General features: G+C 40.4%; 1 protein-coding gene across 1 annotated transcript in view; it reads right to left on the bottom strand.

The window, feature by feature from the left end:
* Nucleotides 1-20,895, bottom strand: part of LOC141140615 (solute carrier family 22 member 2-like) — a 94,862-nt gene that overhangs the window by 9,758 nt on the left and 64,209 nt on the right. The window contains exons 7-9 of the mRNA XM_073627995.1: nt 20,417-20,631; nt 2,873-2,981; nt 2,666-2,778 (exon numbers count right to left, since the gene is read on the bottom strand). Of these exons, the coding sequence (XP_073484096.1) occupies nt 2,666-2,778; nt 2,873-2,981; nt 20,417-20,631 (437 nt within the window). The remainder of the gene's footprint in view (nt 1-2,665; nt 2,779-2,872; nt 2,982-20,416; nt 20,632-20,895) is intronic.

A 20,895-nucleotide genomic window follows, 5' to 3' on the forward strand; every position in this document is an offset into this window, starting at 1 on the left:
TTATTCTATCTAATACTCACAGGGATTGAAAGGAATCCCTTTCACTGGGGAGTCTACCATATTCTCATGGGTGTTCTGTGTGTTGAGCAGAGGTCAGATCTGAGTGATCAGTTCTGACTAGGGATGAGCTTGGGTTTGGTCTGAACTTTATTCCCAGACCAAACTGGGAATAAAGCTGTCACTCCCGTCCACTGAAGCCCAATCAACAGCGGCCAGGGCATTCACAACCTCATAGCTGCACACATACACAAAGTGGTGGGAATGCTCATGACATCGTTGACCTAATATCAACACATAGCCAGGATAGGTTAACTACTTGTCGACCAGCCTACACAGTACAACTCCAGCAGGTTGGTACGGTTGCGCGAACTGCCGTCATTGTACGTTGGTCACTTTAAGAGCTATAGGAGGCGCGCATGGTCCTGGCGGAGGCACGCGCCCGCGGCATGACGCCAGAGCTGATGCACGTGTCAATGTAAACAGACAGATCCTCGTTCTGACAGGGGAGTAGAAAGAGATCTGCTGTTCCTAGTGATCAGGAACAGCAATCTCTCCATCTCTACTCAATGTCAGTACACTCCTCCCACAGTTAGAAACACCTCTCTAGGGAAGACTTAACCCCTTGATCTCCCCTAGTGTTAACCCCTTCCCTGCCAGTGTCATTTATACAGTAATCAGTGGCTATTTTTAGCTCTGATCACTGTATAAATGTCACTGGTCCCAAAAAAGTGTCAAAAGTGTCCGATCTATCCGCCGCAATGTCGCAGTCCCGCTAAAAATCACTGATCACTGCCATTACTAGTAAAAAAATAAATACTAAAAATGCCATTAATCTATTCCCTATTTTGTAGACACTATCTCTTTTGCGTAAACCAATCAATATATGCTTATTGCGATTTTTTTACCAAAAATATGTAGATGAATACATATTGGCCTAAACTGATGAAGATTTTTTTTTTTTTTTTTTTTTTTAAATTTGGGATATTTATTATAGCAAAAAGTAAACAATATTGTTTTTTTTTTCAAAATTGTCAGTCTTTTGTTTATAGTGCGAAAAATAAAAACCACAGAGGTGATCAAATACCACCAATAGAAAGCTCTATTTGTAGGAAAAAAAGGACATACATTTTGTTTGGGTACAACGTCACACAACCGCGCACTTGTCAGTTAAAGCAACGCAGTGCCGTATCGCAAAAAGTGGCCTGGTCATTAAGGGGACAAATCCTTCTGGTCTTTAAGTGGTAATGATGTCACAAGCATTCCTGCCACTTTCTAATGTCAGCTACAGGACAGGGAATCCCCTGCCTGCAGCCTATTAGACTAACGCCTTGTACACATGATCAGATTTTCGGACGACTGAATGTCCATTTTTTTTGCATGCTAGTCTCATGTCGAAAGTGAAGAGGTTACTCACCATACGAAAATTCTCTTACAACAGAATACAACTTCAGAAGTGATGTAATGTGTTGATTAGTTTAGTATATATTCTTTCGTTTCTGAGCATGCATAGTCTTCCACTTATGATTTTTTTCATACGAAAACAGTACTAATTAAAGGAAAAACGGACATTGAGTTCACGTATGACAAAAATTTTATAGTCTGCACATCCAGCTTTTGTCTGACGAAAAACCATGATCGGCTGTCAAAAGCACCGTACTAACAATAAAAAAATCAGCAGATCGTTCGTCAGACAAAATTTTCTTCCGATTTACGTATCGTGGGTAGGGGCCTTTATAATGACAGCTGGCTTCTGATTTCGGACCCAAACCTAGGCCTAAACAAATGCAAGCTCATCCCTAGTCCTGACCAACTTCTCACAATACATTCAATCTCAGCCCTGTCCATTGCAAGAGAGTGCCTTAAGCCCCGATATAAAAATCGGTAGTAAAATGTCGTCAAACAATCTGCTGATTATCGTATCATTAGTACGGTGCTTTCGACAGCCGATTACAGTTTTTCATCCGACAAAAGCTGGATGTGCAGACTATAAAATTTTTGTCGTATGTAAACTCGACGTCCGATTTTCGTTTAATTAGTACGATTTTCATACAAAAATAAGTAATTGTAAGAGCAAAACTACGCATACTCAGAAACTAGAAAATACATACAAAACTAGTCAACATATGACATCACTTCTGAAGTTGTATTCTGTCGTACGAGAATTTTCATATGGCCAGTAACCTCTTCACTTTCGACATGAAACTAGCATGCAACAAAAATGAACGAATGTTTGTCCGAAAATCTGATCGTGTGTACAAGGCTTTAGGGTTGTTATCCTGCAACAAGAAATGCTGGATCTACAGGTAAGAAAATTTGCAACAGATTTGCAATAAAATTATCAGCAAAAACAATTTGCTTATGAAAACTATATAAACATATATGAAAACTTTATGCTGTACACATGATGCCAAGCATACCGAAAAATCTGAGTCAGGGAGCAAAAGCAAGCCGTAATATTAATTTGAAATTATCCACAATGGTTAACTTACACAACAAACATGAGTAGGATTCAGAAAAAAATGTGGTGAAATGCTGTATATATTTTTTATTATTTTAGTACGTTTTTTCTCCCTTATATTTAGGAAGTTGGTTACTTTGGGTTTTCACAAAAAATTTCCGTTGACATGTAGAAGTATGTGTCTTATCACTGCAATGATTTGCTTACCAAATACTATAAGTGGTAGCTCCTTCCAGACATTTGACAGCCGATAAACAATAAATGGTGTAATTATTCCTCCCAGATCACACATTGATGAGCAGACCATTATTCCAAGATTCCTCATGAACGAGAGTAAGAAGACTTAGACAAGAAGTTAGGTTTGTACAATATACTGTATATCTACATATCTGTTTATATAGGTCATCTGTTTACCTGATAAAAGTTGGATACAGCTCAGCATTCACCAAACAAATCATTTCATAAGAAAGTGTAATCCCCATTCTGCTTATACATCCTAGTGTCACTTTTAGCCATTGTAAACCTGAAAAAGAGAAGTAGAAGACTGGTGTTTAACAAACTGGGTCTCATTGTTGGTAGACCTGTGATGAATTTATTAGAACAGTACTTCAAAATTTGTCCATTTTCTGTCAGTCCTGTCTTGTGTTATCTTCTTCTTTTCTGGGTTTTGCATCTTGCCTGCTTGTGTATACCTGAATTTGAGTCCCTGTCTTGTGACCATAGCCTATTTTGCACTTGCATGATTGGATTGCATCTCTCAGTTGTAGTTATTGCTTTGTATTCTATTACTGCCTTTCATTGTTTTTTCTGTGTTTACTATTGCCTTTATTGATCTGTTGGACCAATTCACTAAGTCCCAGTAGATCCACCATGCCATTTGCATCAAGTCATGATGCTATCCCAACCTCCAATTACTCGTGCCTGCATCCCCAGAACCAGCACCACCTCTAGTAAAGGCAACTTCCAACACTACATGGGGGCCTTGGCAGAAACAGGCAACAGTATTATCATGTTTGAACCTCTGTTATTTTCCTACGTGTTGTATGTTAGTTCCTCTGAGACCTGTATAGTTCCCAGCTGTCCTTCATGTGGAAGGACTGTCATCCTTTTGGAACTAAATCCCTCTGTCTCTTTTTCTTGCTAGGTTTTCCCTCTATTGGTGTGATGTATAGATCTCTATATAAATTATATTATATATACAGTATACATATTATTATTTAACCTTTTATCTAACCTTTTAAAGTATTACATTTAATATTTTGCAAATAAAAAATTTATAAAGGAAAAGTAGTGGTGAAAAAAAGCATTTTGGGTTACACCAATTATTTTATTGCTCAGTGATCATCATGATCCACCTTACTAGAGGTGTGTCATTTGCCCTCATACTATAATGTGTTCCTTTTTACCATCTTACCAAAGTTGAGAAGTATGGTGACCAGTACTTGCATGTACCCAGAAAAAGGAGGAAAGTAATGGTTTGGTAAAACTAAGAATGCTCTTGCGTTCACTGGCACTTTGGCTGTTTTTGACACCTGTGAGCAGCTAGCTACCTGCTGCCTGCGTTGATCATTGCTGTTGCACTTTGTGCCAAAATGCCCATGCAAATGTAGCCTTGGAGGCATTTGTGTGAGCAGTGTTCTAGAGTTAGGGCAATTTTGGCTAGAGTAGACCCCAGAGAACTACTGACTTGTAGTTGAATGCTCATGTTTGTTTCAACTTATCTTGGGCAGAGATTTTTGCTTTCGGGGCTGGCTGCATACCTGGTCTGATTTCAAATATGTATCTTGGCACCTATGTGGTTCAATCCATTGTTCTTCATATATCTAGTATCAGTCATGTGAATCTATATCTCTGTCCACTCTCTCAACATTTTAGTGTTGTAATTGATGTTTGGTTTACAAAACACAGTATTTGGTTGGTTTACAAAAATCCCCAAAGCTTTTAATATTGGCAAGTGTATAACAATCATTCTACTCATTCCAGGTCGCTGGATAAATAAGTATTTAAATTGCTGCTAATGTATGTATTTCAGTTTATCTGAAATCTAAGCAATGTATTAAGCATGTATGCTGTGTCTATGGGAATACTATTAGGAAGGCAGTTCCCATAGACACAGCATGCACAGTATGCCCTGTCCAAAGGTTTGTCACTTCAGCATTTTACTATTCAGTGGATGCTTTAAGACTGCAAAATTAGAACTCTTTTTATTGCACAGTCCTGACTTATTCATTACTTTTTTGTACTTCTATCACTACTGGTTGCTCAGCAAGAATGTGTAGATTACACCTATTTGAATTGTGCCACACTCATACTGTATAGTGGTTTATATAGGAGGTTCCAACATGAAATTTATTCTATTTAAAATGTATCATAATGCAAATCTGATACTGATTTTTGTCATTCTTTCACATCTACACAAAAAGCACTTACAGCACATATTGACTATCATTTTATCATCAACTACAAAGTATTATTAATAAATAAATAAATATTACTATATACAGAGGGTAAAATAAGTACCACATGTCGATAACAACCTATGCAATCCATACATACAAAGAAACCAAAACAAATAAGCTCAGAAATTAAGTTATGTGTAATAAAATAGAATGACACAGGGAAAAAGAATTGAACAAAGGAAGAAAGGAATGGAAAGCCAAGACACCAGCTGAAATCTATCAGTAATTTGAAAGCAATCCTGCCCCTTGTCAGTGCAAATTAATATCAGCTGGTTTAGTCTCAACTGATGGCCTATAAAAAGGTCTCTCATTACCAAGGAGTCACACAAGAAACATCTCATGATGGGTAAAAACACAGAGCTCTCTCAAGACCTTCGCAAACCTTATTAACCACTTGCCGACCGCCGCACGACGATGTACGTCGGCACAATGGCACGGGCAGGCATAAGGACTTACCTGTACGTCCTTGCCTGCCCGCGGGCGGGGGGTCCGATTGGAACCCCCCGCTGGTGCCTGCGGCGGTCGGATTCTCGTCAGGGGAGATCAAAGGTGAGGGGGAGGCCACTCATTCGTGCCCCCCCTCGCGATCGCTCCTGGTGAATTAAATGCTTCCTCGGCTTCTGTAATGTAAACAGAAGCGAAGGAAGTGATGTCATCGCTCCTCGGCTCGGTATTTTCCGTTCCGGCGCAGAGGAGAGAAGACATCGATGTGAGTGCACAACACAACACACACCGTAGAACACGCCAGGCATACTGTACACCCCTCATCACCCCCTAACCACCCCCCCCCCCCCCGTCACACTGACACCAAGCAGTTTTTTTTTTTCTGATCACTGCATTGGTGTCAGTTTGTGACAGTTAGTGTGGTAGGGCAGTTAGTGTTAGCCCCCTTTAGGTCTAGGGTACCCCCCAACCCCCCCTAATAAATTTTAACCCCTTGATCACCCCCCCGTCGCCAGTGTCACTAATCGATCTTTTTCTGATCGCTGTATTAGTGTCACTTGTGATGCTAGTTAGGGAGGTAAATATATAGGTTCGCCGTCAGCATTTTATAGCGTCAGGGACCCCCATATACTACCTAATAAAGGTTTTAACCCCTTGATTGCCCCCAAGTTAACCCTTTCACCAGTGATCAAATATATATATATAGATATAACTGTTACGGGTGACGCTGGTTAGTTCGTTTATTTTTTATAGTGTCAGGGCACCCGCCGTTTATTACCGAATAAAGGTTTAGCCCCCTGATCGCCCGGCGGTGATAGAAGTTAGGTTTTAGGGTCAGATAGGGTCTGCGTCCCCCCAGGTAGCGTCAGGTTAGTGGCAGTAGTGCTAACACCCACGCACGCAGCATACACCTCCCTTAGTGGTATAGTATCTGAACGGATCAATATCTGATCCGATCAGATCTATACTAGCGTCCCCAGCAGTTTAGGGTTCCCAAAAATGCAGTGTTAGCGGGATCAGCCCAGATACCTGCTTGCACCTGCGTTTTGCCCCTCCGCCCGGCCCACCCCAGCCCACCCAAGTGCAGTATCGATCGATCACTGTCACTTAATAACTGCAGCGTTCACAGAGTCAGGCCTGATCCCTGCGATTGCTAACAGTTTTTTTGGTAGCGTTTTGGTGAACTGGCAAGAACCAGCCCCAGGCAGCGTCAGGTTAGTGCCAGTAGCGCTAACACCCACCCTTGCACCGTACACCTCCCTTAGTGGTATAGTATCTGAACGGATCAATATCTGATCCAATCAGATCTATACTAGCGTCCCCAGCAGTTTAGGGTTCCCAAAAATGCAGTGTTAGCGGGATCAGCCCAGATACCTGCTAGCACCTGCGTTTTGCCCCTCCGCCCAGCCCAGCCCACCCAAGTGCAGTATCGATCGATCACTGTCACTTACAAAACACTAAACGCATAACTGCAGCATTCGCAGAGTCAGGCCTGGTCCCTGCGATCACTAACAGTTTTTTTGGTAGCGTTTTGGTGAACTGGCAAGCACCAGCGGCCTAGTACACCCCGGTCGTAGTCAAACCGAAACCAGCACTGCAGTAACACTTGGTGACGTGGCGAGTCCCATAAGTGCAGTTCAAGCTGGTGAGGTGGCAAGCACAAGTAGTGTCCCGCTGCCACCAAGAAGAAGACAAACACAGGCCCGTCGTGCCCATAATGCCCTTCCTGCTGCATTCGCCAATCCTAATTGGAAACCCACCACTTCTGCAGCGCCCGTACTTCCCCCATTCACATCCCCAATGAAATGCAGTCGGCTGCATGAGAGGCATTTCCTTTATGTCCTCCCGAGTACCCCTACCCAACGAACCCCCCCAAAAAAGATGTCGTGTCTGCAGCAAGCGCGGTTATAGGCGTGACACCCGCTATTATTGTCCCTCCTGTCCTGACAATCCTGGTATTTGCATTGGTGAATGTTTTGAACGCTACCATACACTAGTTGAGTATTAGCGTACAACATTGCACAGACTAGGTACACTTTCACAGGTGAATGTTATAAAGCTTTGGGAAAAAAGGGCGCTACCTGAAAACCTGTTTGCTGAGCATATACAGGAAACATCAAAAAAATGTTTTTTGTAAACTTTCTCATACACCAAACTTGTTTGTCTCCTCAGTGATGTGTACAGGGGAGTTTAATTTAGGTTATTAGTACTTAATGCAAGTGGGTAGGAGACATCCAAAATTCCTATTACTATAGATAGATGGATTTAGTATAGCCTGTAGATAGAGTGGTATATATGGTGTGTAGATAAATAGCTGAATGGATATGCTGTATAGTATTGGTAGGCAAACTTCCAGTGTTAAAACCAAGAGGCGTATCCACCAATGGTAATCAAAAGTTATATATAGTACAAACCAGCTAAAAGCACACACTCTATATTGCAGTAAACATACTCTGGTGATGTATGCTAATTCCTAAGTACAAAACTATATCATCCATATGTATGCATGCGTCAGTTTGAAAAAGTGCTTCACAGTTCATATATTAAAATCCAGATCCAGTATATATTGCAACAGCTGAATCACAGTATATGCAATAGTCCCATGCGTTTTCCACTGCAACGGGTCAGGATGTTCCCAGGGGTGACTTTCGTGTATACACTGTTGTCAGGTGACTTTTGTGCTCCCCCTTCAAATTGCCTACTCACCGACTCCTGGAACCCCTACAGGGGTATTGGGCCTGTAATAATAGGATGGACTCCACTGCTCGCGGTTGCTTCTCATGGATACCTCAGATATATCCAGGTGGGTAGAAATGCAGCAATACCCTCAGGCATCAGCAGGAGAGGATTCAGATGCCGGTGACACCGAATCAAACAGGCTCTGAGATCCTTAATGGATGATGGTTGGACGATGGTTGGTCCTGGAAACCCCGGATCTCGAGGGGGATCTATCCTCTATGGTCCATGTCACGACTGTCCGTTCAGAAGCCCGAGGGGGAATTCTCCGCCACAAACAAGTCTTCAGAGCATGGATGTTCCCAAAAAGATAGATAGGACGCCAATAGTGCAGATCAAATGACATATTTTATTGGATATAACCAATAATCAACAAACGATATAAAAACGTGATCACATGTAAAACAATAAAATCAAGTGTAGGAAAGAGTAAGGCTCAGCCGACGCGTTTCGTCCACATGGACTTCAACAGGGGCATCAAGATGCCATCGCATTTTGAGAGACCCGAACCTGGAACCGGTTACAGTTACAAAAGTTACAGTTACAAAAAAAAGTGTAAAAAAAAAAATATATAACATAAAAAAAAATAGTTGTCGTTTTATTGTTCTCTCTCTCTCTCTATTCTCTCTCTATTGTTCTGCTCTTTTTTACTGTATTCTATTCTGCAATGTTTTATTGTTATTATGTTTTATCATGTTTGCTTTTCAGGTATGCAATTTTTTATACTTTACTGTTTACTGTGTTTATTGTTAACCATTTTTTTGTCTTCAAGTATGTCATTCAGTTGCAGCGCGGATTTATTTATCTTGACAGCAACAGCATTTGCTCCCATGATATATAAAGCCGTGACTCCAGCGCTGTCGGAGGTGATATATGCCGAAGCATGGGGGCAGCAGGGGCGGAGGAGCGATTTGCTCCTACCTTTTGCGGGAGGATGCCCCCATGCTTCGGCATATATAAACGATGTATGTATGCCCATCATTAGAAGTGGGTGGATGAAGAGAGGTATTCTAATGGTGGGCATACCCATCGATCAATCTCTTTTTTTCATGCAGCCCACAGGCTGCATGAAAAAAAAAAGATTACAATATATGCCCAACAAGGACCAGCAACGTACTGGTATGTTGCTGGACTTTGAGTGGTTATACCAGAATGATGCCTGCAGGTTTAGGTATCATCTTGGTATCATTCTTTTCAGCCAGCGGTCAGCTTTCATGTAAAAGCAATCCTAGTGGCTAATTAGCCTCTAGACTGCTTTTACAAGCAGTGGGAGGGAATGCCCCCCCCCACCGTCTTCCATGTTTTTCTTTGGCTCTCCTGTCCCAACAGGGAACCTGATAATGCAGCCGGTGATTCAGCCAGCTGACCATAGAGCTGATCAGAGACCAGAGTGGCTCCAAACATCTCTATGGCCTAAGAAACCAGAAGCTACGAGCATTTCATTACTTAGATTTCGCCGGATGTAAACAGCGCCATTGGGATATTAGGAAAGCATTTTATCACACCAATCTTGGTGTGGTCAGATGCTTTGATGGCAGAGGAGAGATCTAGGGTCTAATAGACCCCAATTTTTTCAAAAAAAGAGTACCTGTCACTACCTATTGCTATCATAGGGGATATTTACATTCCCTGAGATAACAATAAAAATGATTTTAAAAAAATGAAAGGAACAGTTTAAGATAAAAAAGCAAAAAAATAATAAAGAAAAAAAAAAAAAAAAGCACCCCTGTCCCCCCCTGCTCTCGTGCAAAGGCGAACGCAAGCGTCGGTCTGGCGTCAAATGTAAACAGCAATTGCACCATGCATGTGAGGTATCACCGCGAAGGTCAGATTGAGGGCAGTAATTTTAGCAGCAGACCTCCTCTTTAAATCTAAAGTGGTAACCTGTAAAGACTTTTAAAGGCTTTTAAAAATGTATTTAGTTTGTCGCCACTGCACATTTGTGCGCAATTTTAAAGCATGTCATGTTGGTATCCATGTACTCGGCCTAAGATCATCTTTTTTATTCCATCAAACATTTGGGCAATATAGTGTGTTTTAGTGCATTAAAATTTAAAAAAGTGTGTTTTTTCCCCAAAAAATGCGTTTGAAAAATCGCTGCGCAAATACTGTGTGAAAAAAAAATGAAACACCCATCATTTTAATCTGTAGGGCATTTGCTTTAAAAAAATATATAATGTTTGGGGGTTCAAAGTAATTTTCTTGCAAAAAAAAAAAAAATTTTCATGTAAACAAAAAGTGTCAGAAAGGGCTTTGTCTTCAAGTTGTTAGAAGAATGGGTGATGTGTGACATAAGCTTCTAAATGCTGTGCATAAAATGCCAGGACAGTTCAAACACCACCCAAATGACCCCATTTTGGAAAGTAGACACCCCAAGCTATTTGCTGAGAGGCATGTCGAGTCCATGGAATATTTTATATTGTGTCACAAGTTGCGGGAAAAAGACACTTTTTTTTTTTTTTTTTTGCACAAAGTTGTCACTAAATGATATATTGCTCAAACATGCCATGGGAATATGTGACATTACACCCCAAAATACATTCTGTTGCTTCTCCTGAGTATGGGGATACCACATGTGTGAGACTTTTTGGGAGCCTAGCCACGTACGGGACCTCGAAAACCAAGCACCGCCTTCAGGCTTTCTAAGGGCGTAAATTTTTGATTTCACTCTTCACTGCCTATCACAGTTTCGGAGGCCATGGAATTCCCAGGTGGCACAAACCCCCCCCAAATGACCCTATTTTAGAAAGTAGACACCCCAAGCTATTTGCTGAGAGGTATAGTGAGTATTTTGCAGACCTCACTTTTTGTCATAAAGTTTTGAAAATTGAAAAAAGAAAAAAAAAATTTTTTTCTTGTCTTTCTTCATTTTCAAAAACAAATGAAAGCTGCAAAAGACTCACCATGCCTCTCAGCAAATAGCTTGGGGTGTCTACTTTCCAAAATGTGGTCATTTGGGGGGGTTTGTGCCATCTGGGCATTCCATGGCCTCCAAAACTGTGATAGGCAGTGAAGAGTGAAATCAAAAATTTGGTGATTGGTTTTCGGAGTCCCGTACACGGCTAGGCTCCCAAAAAGTCCCACACATGTGGTATCCCCATACTCAGGAGAAGCAGCTAAATGTATTTTGGGGTGCAATTCCACATATGCCCATGGCCTGTGTGAGCAATATATCATTTAGTGACAATTTTTTTTTTTGTCATTATTCAATCACTTGGGACAAAAAAAATAAATATTGAATGGGCTCAACATGCCTCTCAGCAATTTCCTTGGGGTGTCTACTTTCCAAAATGGGGTCATTTGGGGGGGTTTGCACTGCCCTGCCATTTTAGCACCTCAAGAAATGACATAGGCAGTCATAAATTAAAGGCTGTGTAAATTCCAGAAAATGTACCCTAGTTTGTAGGCGCTATAACTTTTGCGCAAACCAATAAATATATACTTATTGACATTTTTTTTACCAAAGACATGTGGCCGTGATACCACAATATGTATATAGGTGAGTATCTGTGAGTGGTGTATATGTGTCTCATTGGAGACCCTTTAAACTTTCTAAAGGAAAAAATATCAGCAATAAAGTATTTAACACATCAAAAAAGTGATCAAAAGATGGCTGAAATAGGTATATGGACTAAACAGTCTCTGAGGGTTAACAGTTCTTTTGAAATGGAAGGTGTTCAGAAACTTGTATTCATATTTTGCACCACCACGTACATGTTAAACTCAGGGTATGTCTTCATATAAACCCAAACTTTCAACTGGCAGAGATAAAAATAAAATGCCCTTATCAGAAAAGATGGACTCACTGGCCGTTGGCGGTGAGTCATACAGATCTTAACCGTCTAAGCGGTAGGGTTAACGGTGATTCCAGTCATAGGAGGGTGCCAGGAAGGGCTTCACGACCTCGACGTACCTGGGGAAACTGGAGAGGGACCCGCTATTCCTGTGTTGGTTAATCTTGATCAGGGTGCGTATTTAGATGTGGACTGGGGTCCTCTGCCGGGTACCGTTCAATTGGTGGTAACCCCCACATCCAGCATGGAAAAAAGAAGGAAAAAGGCTTCCACATGGTGTAAATCCAGTAATAAAGCAAAGAAGTTATTGATAAAAAACTTTCAATAAAAAATTTCAGAGAGGTAAAAGTTCGGTTCAATTGAACAAAATTATGCGCAGTAAAATAAGGTGGCTATGATAGCGTAAGACACCTGACGCGTTTCGTCTACCAAGACTTCAACTGGGGTATAAGCTAACCTGCCACCCACTGTGCTTTATATAAAAATGTAATAAAACATCATAAAAATCCATTCAGGACACCTGTGCAGCGTGACTTCCGGGTTTACAGGTCATGTGACCAACTCTAGACCAATCAATCATCAAGAAGGGGATGGAAGACCAAGCCTCTATACCATCCTCCAATCAACCGCTTCTGAAGTGTTTGTCAGTGGTGTAGGACACATGACCATTGCGTCATTCGGCGCCAGCGTGATGATACGGTATGCACCTCAAGAAGGACATATCATCGGAGTTTGGATACAGGAAGTAATTGTCAACCTGGTTTGGAACAGAAGCCCGGTTGGAACGCAAGCGCACTCACCACACCGGAACTAAGGACAACAAGAAGGAATTAACTTATTGGACTAACAATGCAAATCCTTACCCATAAACAAATAATTAATTTAAATATTGGAAAGACCGTGATCAGTTAGTTATATTAAATCTGGGCATGTAGCAACTGGGTATACGGACTGTCATACCGCACACGTTCCTTGATGGTTACATATATATATATATATATATATATATATATATATATATATAATGTTGATACATCTCCCTCTAAGTGAGACAGAAAAATCAAAAAATAAAACAAGGAAAATTAACGGACATCAGTGTGTATAAAGTGGACTATTGAGCAAAATATTAATTTGGGAGTGGGAAGTGTGCCTAACCCACTCAATCCATATTTGTAAAGAAGAAATACAATAGTAAAAAAATGCATACTAATCCCTTGTGTGAAAAAAGATGTAGTAATAATATTGAATAAATGAATAAATAAATAGGAGTGACGTATCCAAAACAGAGCCCATCATGTGATGGGAAAAGGAATCACCATACTAAATAAATAAACATAAACCCAAACTTCCGGAAGTGGTATAAAAAAAAGTGATATATATCTGTAATGGTAAGAAGTAAGTAGATGTGAATAATGAAAGAAATGGTGAAAGGAGTAGTGAACTGAATATTAAAGTTATGTATGACTAATATCTATCAGGCACCACAGGTAGATGTGTCCCCTGAATCCATAGAGAGGCATTATCTTAATATAGAGCTGTCTGTGTAACAACAAGGATAACATTAAGCATTTACGATTGATTTATAAACGCATTAATGTCCCACTCAATATTTAATCCGTGAGGCATGTAACATTTCATTTGGTGTATCCAGAACGTCTCCAGCCTGGACACACCTCTTATGCTGGATTCACCTTTCCAGTGGGGCGTAAATCTATCTATAATTTGAAATGTGGTGCCCGTTGGATCCTGATTATGATAAAGTGCGTAAGGAACACTGTGATTAGTGCATCCTTTCTTGATTGCCGTGATGTGTTCATTAACCCTTATAGCAAAATTACGTTTTGTTCGGCCTATATACTGCCTCCCACAAGGACAGGTAATAAGGTAGACAATATACTTTGTTCTACAAGTGGCAAATTGTTTCATCTTATATTCTCTTCTTGTAACCGTAGAGGTGAATGTTTCAATTTTATGTGCTTTACATGCATTGTGTTTACATACTGTACATTTGAGGCATGGGAAAAAACCCTTCATATTGTGACAAAAAGATGGAGCACTGGGTGGGTCTATTACATTGGGTGCGATTTGACTTTTAACAGATAAAGCACCTCTAAAGATGGTTCCCGCTCGTTCAAGAAGTAGAGGGCCCAATATAGAATCATTTTTTAGTATTTTCCAGTGTCTACTAATATCTTTGATTTGTTTGTATTGAGTAGAGAAATTCGACAAAAAAGACCACTTGTGTTTAGATTCAAGGAATCTCTTAGGTTGTGCTGTCAACAAAGACATTCTATCAATTAAAGCGACTTGTCGAATCTCCTCATTAATTTGAGAGATGTCATAACCTTTTTCACTGAACCTGGATTTCAGGGTTTCTGCTTGTTGCAGATAATCCGAAAGGTGGGAGCAATTTCGTCTTATCATCATCAGTTGGCTTCTAGGCACTGACTTAAGCCATGCTGCATGGTGGCAGCTATCCACCGGGATGTATCCATTGCGGTCTGTTGTTTTAAAAAAGGTTTTGGTCTCAAGATGGCCATTTGTAGACGTAATTTCTAGATCCAAAAAATGAATCATGGATAAGCTTGCTTCATATGTTAGATGAATACCAACTCGATTATTATTCAGAGTGGACATAAATGCATCCAAAGATTCTCTGCTACCCCTCCATAGGAGGAGGATGTCGTCTATATATCTAGCCCATAGAGCCAGCTGTGGTGGGTCTAGGGCATAGACAACATCCTCCTCCCATTTAGCCATGAAAATGTTCGCCAGGCTGGGGGCAAATTTAGCCCCCATGGATACTCCCTTTGTTGCAAGTAAAATTGGTTATTGTACCAAAAATAATTTGAACTGGTTAGAAGATCCATTATGAATCTCTTCTGGGTTCGAGGGATAATCTTATCCCTGGAAAGAAACAGTTCTACAGCTCCTAAGCCCAGTTGTTGAGGTATGCATGTATACAATGACGTGACATCAGCGGTGACTAACAAGTCATCGCTGTATGTAACTTGTTGTAATTTTGCTATAGTATCCCTGTTGTCCTTCAAGAAGGAAGGGATGGATTGAACTATGGGTTGGAGGAAAAAATCAATATATTTCCCTATACGTGACGTTACAGAATTTATACCGCTGATAATTGGGCGCCCAGGGGGTGCGTCACGCTTTTGTGTACCTTAGGCAGGTAATAAATTTTAGGGATACGTGGGACAGCCGGGGCAAGGTAATTTTTTTCTTTTTTATCTAGAATACCCAGCTGGGAACCGGTGTCAACCAAATCCACCAATATTTTTCTGTATTCTGAAGTGGGATTTTTTGAGAGACGACAATATGTTTCCGTATCGCTTAAAATCCTAATCATCTCCTGGTGATAGCCACTCTTGTCCAGGATAACCACTCCACCTCCTTTATACGCTGGGCGGAAAATAAGGTCTTTACGTTCACATAGAGATTTCAATCCGATTTTTATATTGGGGTCACTGTGTATTCTTTTGTTGGGCAAATCCTCTAAGTCTTTAAGCACCAAATCTCGAAAAACTTTAATTGAGGATGCTGTGGGAACTGGAGGGTTAAATAATGATGGGTTAGCTAACCCAGAATGTACAGTATGTGAGGTAATTTGTAGATGGGAAGGTCTACTTGGATTCGAAGCAATGTATCTTTGAACGTTAAGTTTTCGCACGTATTTGTGTATATCAATAAATGTAGAAAATTTATTCAATTTTCTTGGGGGGACAAATTTGAGTCCTTTATCAAGGACTAATTGTTCAGCCTCAGTAAAATTCACCTTACTTATGTTAAAAATACCGTTATCCTTTATGTTCATTTTCTTTTGCCTGGAACGCCGCCCCCCTCTAGTGCTGCGTTTTGTTCTGCATCTCGTTTGGAGTTTTCCATTTCCCTGTGAAAACCCTCTGTCTGTGGAGGTCGGGGCGGTCGTCGGTTGTAGTTAAACGGTGATCTATCAGGGTAACCATTCTCTCTGTCCCTATATGTATATTGGGAATTCTGAAAATTCCTAGATTGGTCCTCTCTTAATGGTGAGAATCTATTTTGAGTATGAATCGTGGTCCTTTGGGGGTAGGCCTGATAGTGGTGGTAGTCATTATGACTCATGTGTCTTCCGCGCGGTGGAGAGTCACGTGAGTAAGGTTCATAATGAGATGAACGATCCCTGTTTCTCTTGCCTTTACCCCTGACATTTCTGCCTCTGCCCCCATGATGAGGGGCCGAACCTCTGTAATAAGGTGCGGGTGTATGAGGATCATAGGTATGATAGGTGTTATGTTCCACCCTATTGGATGGAGGAGGGGCAGAGGATATCTGGGATGGTCTCGTATCAGAGGGGCCTGAAACCTCCATAGAAGTATGTATAGTATCAACACTACCCATTCCCTGTTCCTTATTTTGCCAACTGAAAACACTTCCGGTTTTATAGTCGTTGGTATCCCTACTGTATTTCTTCTGTTTCTTGATTTTTTGTTCTCATTCCTCTTTTTCTAAGTGATTTCTTAAATTGGTAGAAAGGGTGGTGTGCTCAGGGGTGGATTTATGTGGAAGTAGTTTATCTCTAATTTCCTTAATTTCTTTGTCAATGGTGACCCTTCTTGCCCATTTTCTATCTAAAAGGAAACTCAGCAGAGAGATACCAGCCTCATTAAAATAATGAAACCATGATTCTACATCTAGGTCCCCCTGTTGGGGATGGATCGTCCATCTTAGACCTCTTGATACCATGCTTTCTTTGGAATATTGTTCCAAGAAGGCAATATCCTATTCAAGGTGGAGTTCTGAAACCATTAAATTTTTGAGCCTTAAAAAAAGGCCTCCTATTTCTGAGTCGGTATTAAGGACTGAAAACACTCCTATGTTGAAGGTGCGGCTAGTGCAATATTCAAATACATCCATATCTGCTATGATAGACATAGAAAAATAAAAACATAAGTGTGAGAAGGATCCAGCAGTAGTGTCAGAAAAAAACGTAGTAAAGTAAAAGGAAACTGCTGCGCCAACTCAAACGTAAAAAAAGCAGCCAACACTAACAATCAGACTAATTGTATATAATAAGAAAAACAAAAAGTGTAGCGCTATAACTCAAAAGAAATCCCAACTAGGGTGTGTAAGTGATATCGGAGGGGTTTACAGGTAAGCAGACCACCTCTACACCTGTGCACAGAACTAGAAACGTGAGTGATACCACAATATGTATATAGGCGAGTATCTGTGAATGGTGTTTATGTGTCTCTTTGGAGACCCTTTAAACTTTCTAAAGGAAAAAATATCAGCAATAAAGTATTTAACACATCAAAAAAGTGATCAAAAATGGCTGAAATAGGTATATGGACTAAACAGTCTCTGAGGGTTAACAGTTCTTTTGAAATGGAAGGTGTTCAGAAACGTGTATTCATATCTTGCACCACCACGTACATATTAAACTCAGGGTATGTCTTCATATAAACCCAAACTTTCAACTTGGCCTAAATGTATGACTAAAATTGAGTTTATTGGATTTTTTTATAACAAAAAGTAGAAAATATCATTTTTTTTCAAAATTTTCGGTCTTTTTCCGTTTATAGCACAAAAAATAAAAACGGTGAAAGAGGTGATCAAATACCATCAAAAGAAAGCTCTATTTGTGGGAAGAAAAGGACGCAAATTTTGTTTGGGTACAGCAGTGCATGACTGCGCAATTAGCAGTCAAAGCGACGCAGTGCCAAACTGTAAAAAGTGCTCTGGTCAGGAAGGGGGTAAATCCTTCCGGGGCTGAAGTGGTTAATGCCAAACATACTGAAGGTATTGATTACAGAAGGATTTCTAAACTTTTGAATGTTGCAGTGAGCACTGTTGGGGGCCATAATCCGGAAGTGTAAAGAACATCATTTCACCATAAACAGGCCACGACCAGGTGCTCCCCACAAGATTTCTGACAGAGGAGTGAAAAGAATTATCAGAAGAGTTGTCCAAGAGCCAAGGTCCACTTGTGGAGAGCTTCAGAAAGACCTTGAATTGGCAGGTACAATTGTTTCAATGAAAGCAATAAGTAATGCACTCAACCACCATGGCCTGTATGCACACTCACCACGCAAGACTCCATTGCTGAAGAAAAAGCATGTTGAAGATCATTTAAAGATTGCTGCACAACATTTAGACAAGCTTGTGAAATACTGGAAAAATATAGTCTGGTCAGATGAGATCAAAATTGAACTCTTTGGATGCCATAATACACACTGTGTTTGGAGGTCAAATGGCACTGCACACCACCCCAAAAACACCATACCAACAGTGAAGTTTGGAGGTGGGAACATCATGGTGTGGGGCTGTTTTTCAGCATACGGTACTGGCAAAATTTATGTCATTGAAGGAAGGATGAATGGAAAAATGTACTAAGACATCTTGATAAAAATCTGCCGTCATCTACCAGGATGATGAAGATGAAACCAGGGTGGACATTTCAGCAAGACAATGATCCCAAACACAAAGCCAAGGAAACTCTCAGTTGGTTTCAAAGAAAGAAAATAAAGCTGCTAGAATGGCCAGTCAATCACCTGACTTGAAACAAACAGAAAACCTATGGAAAGAACTAAAGATCACAGTTCATAGAAGAGGCCCTTGGAACCTTCAAGCTTTGAAGACTGTGTGGAAGAATGGGCCAAAATTACACCCGAGCAATGCATGCGACAGTTTCTCAATGCAGGAGGCATCTTAAAGCTGTCATTACCAACAAAGGATTTTGTACGAAGTATTAAAAAAATTTCAGTTAGCATGTTCAATACCTTTTCCCTGTGTCATTTTTTATTTTATTACACATTACTTAATTTCTGAACTGGTGATCGGTTCAATATTTATTTTACCTGCTCTATATATTAATAATACTATTTAAAAAAAAAAAACTGGTGTAAAGTATACTTCTCTATAACCCTATACCTTATTTGCATATGTAGCAATACTCACGGTGGAGCTGCTGGTTTAAGCGGGCCTGTCCTCTTTGCTCTACACCCTTCTTAAATTGTTCACTCCCCTTGACACAACTGTAGTGCAGTGTTAAACAATATGAGCATTAACTTTAACCCACAATATACACTTACACTTAAAGTTACCTCTACCTGAATGCTGGTAGCCCCACCTGTAGGAGAAATGACAACACTGCACACAAACTTCAATAATGACCAAAAGTAACTTCTTTCTTTAAATAAGTAATATAATAATATTTATATAAAGAGTTATTTCAATAAATATACTATCACACCAACGTAGTGTGATAGTATAAGAAATATAGAAAGAAAGATATGACAATCTATAACAATCCCAGAAATACATATATATTGATATAAATCTATACCCGGGAGCTCCCCTTAATCTAAACCTTAAAGTCACTTATACTAAAATGCAGGGCCCTGCAATGAAAAAGGCAGTCCAGACGTCTTCAGTCTTCGCCAGCTTTTATAATTGTAATCCGTATAGTGGGTTCCTACTGGGCGTTACACAGTGTAGTGTGACACACTAAAACATTTGTAATCCAAATGAGTGACTAGGGGTCTTTATATGAAGAAACAAAACATCTAGCATCCGCTCTTGAACGCTGAAGTCTATTTGGATGTAATACTCTCAGACTTAACTTGTTCCATGGGACTATCAGTCCCAGCAACACTCTGTACAGTTCTAAAGATGTGTGTGTAATACTCAATTAAACTTCTGGGTATCAACCCTCTCACCACACAGGATCCAGGCAGGTGGATGTCTCCGGTTCAGCAGTTCTCAGTTCCGTATGGAGGCACCACCACTCCGTCACACTGTTCCGTTCACAAACGACCGGGAGTCCTCGGTTATCTCCCCACGGGTCTTCCAGAACAATCACCTCTCTTGTCCAGTTCACTGTGATGCAAATGGCAGGATACCGCAGCTGCTCCGCTCCTTCGCAAAGAAGGCCGCAGCCCTGTGGGACACACACACCCACAGAGTCCTGCTGACAGGCTTCGCGTCCCAGGACCAAGAGAGTTAAAATGGCTGCTTACCCTTTTATATCTTCCCACAATGCAGTTCAGTTCTGACTTTTGTCCAGGAGCATTGTGGGTGGGTCAAAGCTACAGTTCCAAAGTAAACAGTGAATCACTTCCATGTCACTTAATCCTGAGACGTAAACTTATTGTGCTTTATCAATTGTCCACAAGATGGCACTAACACAACTATTGTACTAAATAATACACATAGAGCTAGAAACAACAGTTGTCAGAGCTACACATATGTTTTTGCCTTATAGGCTTAGTTTGAATTGCTCAGGTTTCTGACATGTTTACTATAAAAAGGAACTTAATATTTGCACCCAAGTAATCCCATACTGAAGATAACTAACCATGTTCAGAGGTGCTAGGTGGTCTATACTCATTGTAGCTACATTAATTATTTATGCATATAAGCTGAGGGTGTCTATGGATGCAGCAGGTAGAGTGGAAATACTGTACTTCTAAACTGGGAGCCAATAGTGGAAGCGCATGGACTTGTCCTTCATAAGTGTCTTACAGACTTACCTTCAGGAATGAAAGCTGTAACAAGGCAGGCCAGACCTGTCACAAAACAACCCACTGCCCACGGATATCGGCGACCAATGCGATCCACTGTAACTATTATTATAAATGCTGCAGGAAATTCCACCATAGCAGAGATAAAAAAGTCTAAGTAAATGTTTTCACCCGTGGATCCCATATGCATAATAAGTCCTTGGTAAATGACAGCACACGTAAACCTAAAGACACAGGAAAGAACATGACAAGCATGTTTAAAGCAGAAAGCAAACATTTATTATATTGCATCTTACCAATTAGATGTGATGGCTGTATTTCTTTTTAAGGCTTTCTTCCTTCTATTTTCACTTGGTTATCCAGTCAGTAAGTCTGTTGTTTTTCCTAACAACAAGGTCTCTTGCAGTTACACAGATGAGACAAACCATTTAACACAGCTTTTATTTATTTATGTAAAACCCCAAAAGGAAAAAAAATAGCTTGCCATA

The sequence above is a fragment of the Aquarana catesbeiana genome, linkage group LG04 (genome assembly GCF_042186555.1).
Source record: "Aquarana catesbeiana isolate 2022-GZ linkage group LG04, ASM4218655v1, whole genome shotgun sequence".
Taxonomy (NCBI): domain Eukaryota; kingdom Metazoa; phylum Chordata; class Amphibia; order Anura; family Ranidae; genus Aquarana; species Aquarana catesbeiana.